The 8,004-nt window shown below is 41.7% G+C and overlaps 1 protein-coding gene across 5 annotated transcripts in view; it reads right to left on the bottom strand.

The window, feature by feature from the left end:
• The window catches only part of si:dkeyp-118h9.7 (sacsin), a 99,705-nt gene that overhangs the window by 39,449 nt on the left and 52,252 nt on the right, over positions 1 to 8,004 (bottom strand). For 4 of the 5 annotated variants that reach the window (XM_043679387.1, XM_043679389.1, XM_043679388.1 and 1 more), the window contains one exon: positions 4,093 to 4,180. In XM_043679387.1, the coding sequence (XP_043535322.1) occupies positions 4,093 to 4,180 (88 nt within the window). Of the gene's footprint in view, positions 1 to 4,092; positions 4,181 to 5,729; positions 5,780 to 8,004 lie in introns of those variants that run through there. The other variant, XM_043679391.1, reaches the window with a different exon arrangement.

The following is an 8,004-nucleotide window of genomic DNA, read 5'->3' as shown; positions in this document are numbered from 1 at the left end:
GTCTCCTTCCTATCGGAAAGATGTTGTGAAACTTGAAAGGGTTCAGAAAAGATTTACAAGGATGTTGCCAGGGTTGGAGGATCTGAGTTACAGGGAGAGGCTGAACACACTGGGGCTGTTTTCCCTGGAGCATCGGAGGCTGAGGGGTAACTTTATAGAGGTTTACAAAATTATGAGGGGCATGGATAGAATAAATAGACAAAGTCTTTTCCCTGGGGTCGGGGAGTCCAGAACTAGAGGGCATACGTTTAGGGTGAGAGAGGAAAGATAAAAAAGAGACCTAAGAGGCAATTTTTTCATGCAGCGGGTAGTACGTGTATGGAATGAGCTGCCAGAGGATGTGGTGGAGGCTGGTACAATTGCAACATTTAAGAGGCATTTGAATGTGTATATGAATAGGAAGGGTTTGGAGGGATATGGGCCGGGTGCTGGCAGGTGGGACTAGATTGGGCTGGGATATCTGGTCGGCATGGACGGGTTGGACCGAAGGGTCTGTTTCCATGCTGTACATCTTTATGAATCTTCATATAAAATCAAGTGAAATCAGAAGAAGCTGATTAGTGCGTAACTGGTGAATTTTGATCGTTTATAGTGTAACACGGGAAATGTTTAGAAAAAGATAGGATTGGCCAGCCAGACATGTACAGGGGACAAATAATCGGGTGATGCTTCTCAGAATAGGACACAAACAGCATGTGTGTGCAACTACTCCTGATTGTATTGAGAAATGACATCTCTTAGTTAGGAATACAATCCAATGGATGTAGACAAGTTATCCCAGACCAAATCTGCTCCCTCGAGTAGTGAACTGCACTGATGGACTTGGAAGGCTCATGGAAACAAGACAGCTGCTCAGTTTTAACTAGCTGGTAAGTGGCAGACTGTGTAAGGCAAAGGATAATGTTAAAGCTGTGGAAAGAAGCAAAACCTGACAAGACAAACATTTGTGGAAGGTAGCACCACTAATCAAGGCCAGTTGGAGAGTGTAAACTGTAGGCCATTTAATCTGACATTAGGAAATTACTAAAAACCTGAATCACAGTCTAAGGAAAAGTGACAGATCACTTAGGACTGAGCGAAGAAAAAATTTATCCACCCAGAGATTGGTAAGCCTGTGGAATTCACTGTGACAGAGAGAGGTTGAGGCTAAAACGTTGAAAATTTTCAAGGAGGAGTTAGGATATACTTCATAGGGCTAACAGGATCAAAAGGATTGGGGTGAAGGCAGAAACAGGGTGGTGAGTTGGATGATCAGCCATGATCAAATTGAAGATTTTGAGTATGGTCACCATCCAGTGTAAGCTTATGCAAACAGATAGCGAATGGATAACAATAAGGCAGTCAAGAAGGGCCAGGCAAAGTACAGCAGGTGTCTCCACAACATGTTTTGCTTTCAATAGACAATGGATGCAGGAGTAGGCCATTTGGCCCTTCGAGCCAGCATCACCATTCATTATGATCATGTCTGATCATCCACAATCAGTATCCTGTTCCTGCCTTAACCCCATAATCCTTGATTCCACTATCTTTCAGAGCTCTATCCAGCTCTTTCTTGAAAGTATCCAGAGAGTTGGCCTCCACTGCCTTCTGGAGCAGAGCATTCCATGTATCCACCACTCTCTGGGTGAAGAAGTTTCTCCTCAACTCTGTTCTAAATGGCCTACCCCTTATTTTTATCGTGTGTCCAAACAGTGTTCCGCTCTAATTTCTGAAAAGTGGTGGTAAGTTTTTGATTGCAGCCAGAGTCAAATTCAAGGGACCTATGGCTAGTATTTTATATACCCCTTTTAAAAGTTTTGACCAGGTGGGTGGGGTGGCAGGGATGTAAAATTGGGTAGGCCTAGTGGGAGGGGGATCAAGCCTGTTACCTGTGTGGCTCTACTGGTATTTTGCCAGTTGTGGGGAATGGCTTCAAATGGCCCATTAGCCCTTGGACAAATTAATGGTATTTCACCTGTGGCAGAATTTGCTTGCTCCATGAGGCAGGCTAGGATTAACAGAAGCTCTCCCTACCATAGAATTTATAACTCAAATTTTACATTTCACACTCTCTCAATTATAGCCTCTACCTTCTCATGGGAGCCTGTCTACTAGCCCTTACAAACTACTCATTTACTTAGGTGTCCAAACTGAGTAATGATCCTCAATGGGAGAGTTGACTGTATTCCTACAAGTGGTCACAGCTGCTATTGTTACTGCTGTGAGAAGACACCTACTAGAGTTATGATTGGCTAGCAGCACATGGAGGTTTGGCATCTTCTGACATGTATAAGGAAATCTTAAGTTGAATTAATGGACAGTCAGTTGGGTTAAAATCAGGTTAAAACTTGACGGCCCTGAGGAGTTGAATTTATCTATGAGTTTTCAACTTGGGGTCAGAGGTGGTAAGCTAATGTCTCTTCAAGAAATTATAGCTGACAGTTACCTCAATTGCGGGTAGAGGTGAACAATGAGTCTATACCTAGGAAACAGACTGGTGTTTATATGGCCTTAGCCATGATTCTTAGATGGTATGTTGCCTGCTTGGTGCCTGGCTTAAAGAGGTTACTGAGTAGCTGCATAGTCGGGAAACAAACAGCTATAGGTATGATCCAAATTAAAACCAATGTGACAGGTACAAAGAGGTATGAGGTCCAATCACAGATTTTATCAAGTTAGGAAAGAAATTATAAAGCAGGACCTCAAATATAGTAATATTTATATTATTCATAGTGCTAGCATTAGTGAATGTACAAATGTGAGGAGACCGTGGATAACTTTATGGCTGAGAGGTGAGCTTTAAATCAATGGGACACTGAACCTCTTATAAATGGAACCTGGACTTGGACAGGCAAATCAGGTTATACCAACTTACATCCAGAACCTCTACCTGAGCTACAAATGTTCTCAAAACTCACTAAGTTATACCAGTACTGAAGATGCTGCAAACCTTAAACAAATAGAAAGAATGCTGGAGAAACTCAGCAGATCTGGCAGCATTTGTGGAAAAAGAAACAGAGTTAACATTTCGAGACCAGTGTGATTTTTCTTCGGAACAATTTCTCCCAGTTTTAAACTGTTACTCCTAGCCTTGGCAATCCCTTCTGGTCTCAATAAAATAACAGATTTTAGTTATAGAATAAAAACAGTGCTGGAGAAACTCTGCAGATCTGGCAGCATCTGAGAAGAGAGAGAGAGACAAAGTTAACATTTCAAGCATGGTATGATTGCTTTGGAATGATTCCTGCACAATTATAGCAAGACTTTCTTTTTAATTTGTCCATGGAATGTGGACAACTCTGGTTAGACCAGGACGTAGTGCCCATTCTTTCTTTATTCTTGTACTGCAACCCCTCTTCCAATGAAGGCCGACATGACATTTACTTTGCTAATTGCTAACTATACCTACAAGCTAAATTTCAATGCATGTCTATCTGACCGTAAACACTGAGTAATGTCAAGCCTTTTAAAATGTTCTGGAAGTAGGTTTGCTCGCTGAGCTGGAAGGTTCGTTTTCAGACGTTTCGTCACTATGCTAAGTAACATCTTCAGTGAGCCTCCGAACGAAGCACTGTTGGTGTTTCCTGCTTTCTATTTGGGCTCCTTTGGGTCAGTGATGTCATTTCCTGTGGTGATGTGATTTACCATAGTGATATTATTTCCTGTTCTTTTTCTCAGGGGTGGTAAATGGGATCCATTGACCTGTACACAATCCTCCAAATGCAGCTGCACCCGAGCTTTGTCCAGCTGCAACATGACCTCATGGCTCCGAAACTCAATCCCTCTACCAACAAAATCTAACACACCGTACACCTTCTTAACAACCCTATCAACCTTGGTAGCAACTTTCAGGGATCTAGGTACATGGACACTGAGATCTCTCCAGCAACTTATGTTTTTGTTTCTAATTTACAGCATCCGCAGTTCTTTAGGTTTTTATCCTCTTTGTTGTAACCATCTTATGATCCATCCTGCTCCAGCTTTCAACAATTAAATTAATTACAATGAAACCCAAATGAAAATGTAACAAGTGATTTCGAAGGAATGATCCCAATTAAAAGATGACATTTTCCACAGAGTTAGTAAACCATTCATCTATTGTAAAGGATTTACCTTCAGAATTTGGCCACCATCAGGATATCTACGCAGAATCTCTTTCAGATAGTCAATAAATGGTGGAGTAGTTGCCCCAAACTTCTTTCTACATAAATGGAAAAAAATGTGAATTTGTATTTAATTTCCAAGTTAAAATTGTCTTATTATCCAATTATTTTCTTTGCTAATGGATACCACTATGTTCCACAGTCTGTTTAATCAAAAGCCAGACAAAACATGGTCATCATACCTTGTAAACAAAATCACCTGAACATGATCAGACAATGGTCCATTCATTCAATATAATAATAACAATAATGCAATATATTACACTTTGGATTCAAGATCATACACAGGAACTCCTAGAGAAGCATGACTTCAAATGGAAGAACCTCAACCTTGATTATTTTCATTTTCTAAACCAAGTTTCTTGAATCTGTTCAGTTTATGTTTGTGCACAAGAAAAATTGAAACAGGAAAGAAAACAAGTAGCACCAAGAAAAATAGAAAGTAACAAAACCTAATAGAGGTCAACATTGGAAAGGACCAAGGCACATAAATGTCTTAAAAATAACATTTAAAACAGGCATTAGGAAGACTTTATTTATAAAATCAAATGTGTTGACTTATATACAAGGCTGATTCTCTCACTCCTTACACAGACCTCATTTTTATAGAGTTGTTAATCATACTCTGCTATCCATCCCTATGCTACGATAACATATTTTATCAACCAGTCACAGACTATAAGTATCATCTCAGAGACTAAACTCACAGCGCAGGCACTACTAAGCAATACTATCTAGCCTTCTGAATTAACTGGCCTCTTGTCCAGCTGATTCTTATAATTAGAACTGGTAGACACATCTTCTGCCTTCTCCTTATATACCTTGAATTCCTTACCCCCAAAATCAAGAACCTGTCTTAAATATACTCGAAGACTTAGCCTCCATGGTCCTCTGCAGTAATGATTTCCACAGATTAATCACTTTCTGGCCGAAGGAATTCTCCATCTCAGTTCTAAAGAGTCACACCTTCACTTTCAGGTCCTAGTCTCTCCTGCTAGTGGAAAGATCTTCTTCATGTCCAGTCTATCCAGGCTTCTTAGTATTCTGGAAGATTTAAGCAGTTACCCCTCATCCTTCTAAATTCCCATCAGGTTCAGACCCAAAATCCTCACCTGCTCGCCAAGCTCTTCATTGCCAGGATCATTCTTGTAAACCTCCTCTGGTCTCCCTCCAATACCAGCACATTTTATTTTGATAGTGGGCCAAAACCTGCTCACAACATCTCAAATGCAGTCTGACCAGAACCTTATACAGCTTTAGCAATAAATCTCTGCTCTTGTACTTCTCTAACTCTCTTGAAATGAATTCTAACATAGCATTTATTTTTCAACTGAATCTGTATGCTACCTTAGGGGAATCCCAAACTAGGACTTACAAGTCCCTTTCCAAAGCCTTTACCCGTTTAGAAAATAGTCAATGCCACTATTCTTCCACAGTGCATAATTTTGTTGGTCAGGAACCACAGAGCATAACTTCACACTTTCCCACATTACTTTCCGCCAGCTATTTCTTTGCCCACTCTCCTATCCCGTCCAAGTCCTTTTGTAACCTTCCTGATTCCTCAATACTACCTGCCCCTCCACCTACCTTTGTGTCATCTGCAACTTAGCAAGAATATCTTCAGTTTCATTCACAATCATGAATGGTACTGAACATTGTTTGCGGATGATTGCACATTCTCACTTCTCACTTTATAATGGAGGGATGGTCATAGATGAAGCAGCTGAAGATGCTTTGCGCTTAGGACACTACCCTATGGGACTCCCACAGTGATGTTCTCAGACTGAGATAATTAATTCCCACCAGCAAAATTAACTTTCTTTGTGCTAGGAATGAATCCACCAGCAAAGTTGTTCCTCTGTTGTGCACTGTCTCCAGTTTTACAAGGGATCTTGAGTGCATACTTGGTCAGATGCTGTCTCACCTCTGGAGTTCAACACTTTTGTCCATGTTTGGACCGAGGTTGTAATTATTAGATCATTGCTTGAAAGGACTGTCAATTATCTATTTCAGCACCACGAAAAGTAGGTTAATGGGGTGGTAATTGGTTGAGTTGGATTTGTTCTACTTATTGTTGATAGAATATTCCTGGGTAAGTTGCCACAAAGATAGTATTACAGTGGTGGAAAGGACGATGGATGAGGACTTGCCATCTGAGGTAGTTTGGGCTGAGGTTCGGAATAGGAAAGGTGAGGTCACCCTGTTAGGAGTCTTTTACAGGCCTCCCAATAGTCCTAGAAACGTAGAAGAAAGGATAGGGAAGGTGATTCAGGAGATGAGTGACAGTAATAGGGTGGTTGTTATGGGGGACTTTAACTTTCCTGATATTGATTGGGAAAGCTATAGCTCAAGTTCGTTAGATGGGTCAGTGTTTGTTCAATGTGTGCAGGAGAGTTTCCTGACACAATATGTAGACAGGCCAACAAGAGGTGAGGCCATACTGGATTTGGTTCTGGGTAACGAACCAGGCCAGGTGTTAGAATTAAAGGTAGGTGAGCACTTTGGGGATAGTGACCATAATTCGGTGATTTTTACTCTCGTGATGGAGAGGGATAAGTGTGTACTACAAGGCAAGAGTTATAGCTGGGGTCAGGAAAATTATGATGCGGTGAGGCATGACTTAGGATGTGTGGCTTGGAAAAGTAGACTCCAAGGCAAGAGTGTAAATGATATGTGGAACTTGTCCAAGGGGCAACTATTGAGTGTCCTTGATAATTATGTACCGGTCAGGCAGGTAGGAAAGGGTCGTGCGAGGGAGCCGTGGTTTAATAAGGAATTGGAATCCCTTGTTAAATGGAAGAGGGCGGCCTACCTCAAGATGAGACGTGAAGGTCCAATTGGGGCGATTGAGAGTGATAGGGTAGCCAGGAAGGACCTGAAGAGAGAGCTAAAAGCAGCAAGGAGGGGACATGAAAGGTCCCGAGTCGGTAGGATTAGGGAAAACCCTAAGGCTTTCTATAGGTATGTTAGGAATAAAAGAATGACTAGGGTAGGAATAGGACCAGTCAAGGATAGTAGTGGGAAGTTGCGTGTAGAGGCGGAAGAGATTGGGGAGACACTGAATGAATACTTTTCTTCAGTATTCACTCAGGAACAGGGCATTGTTGTCGATGAGAATACTGAGGCACAAATAAGTAGAATGGATGGCTTTGAGGTATGTAGAGAAGAGGTGTTGGAAATCCTGGAAAAGGTGAAAATAGATAAGTCCCCTGGGCCTGATGGCATTTATCCTAGGATTCTCTGGGAAGCAAGGGAGGAGATTGCAGAGCCATTGGCCTTGATTTTTATGTCCTCTTTGTCTACAGGAGTAGTCCCAGAAGACTGGAGGATAGCAAATGTGGTCCCCTTGTTCAAAAAGGGGAGTAGGGATAGCCCTAGTAACTATAGGCCGGTGAGTCTCACTTCTGTTGTGGGCAAAGTCTTAGAGAATTGTAAGGGATAGGATTTATGCACATCTAGATAGGAATAATGTGATCAAGGATAGTCAGCATAGTTTTGTGAAGGGCAGGTCGTGCCTCACAAACCTTATTGAATTCTTTGAAAAGGTGACGAAGGAGGTTGATGAGGGGAAAGCGGTAGATGTGGTATATATGGATTTTAGTAAGGCGTTTGATAAGGTTCCCCATGGTAGGCTACTGCAGAAAATACGGAGATATGGCATTGAGGATGAGTTGGAGGTTTGGATTAGGAATTGGCTGGATGGAAGAAGACAGAGGGTAGTAGTTGATGGCAAAGTTTCTTCATGGAGTGCCGTCACTAGCGGTGTTCCGCAAGGATCTGTTTTGGGACCATTGCTGTTTGTCATTTTTATAAATGACCTGGAAGAGGGGTTAGAAGGTTGGGTAAGCAAGTTTGCGGATGA

This window comes from Chiloscyllium plagiosum, chromosome 39, assembly GCF_004010195.1.
Source record: "Chiloscyllium plagiosum isolate BGI_BamShark_2017 chromosome 39, ASM401019v2, whole genome shotgun sequence".
NCBI lineage: Eukaryota > Metazoa > Chordata > Chondrichthyes > Orectolobiformes > Hemiscylliidae > Chiloscyllium > Chiloscyllium plagiosum.
This window is presented reverse-complemented; position numbering and strand designations above follow the sequence as displayed.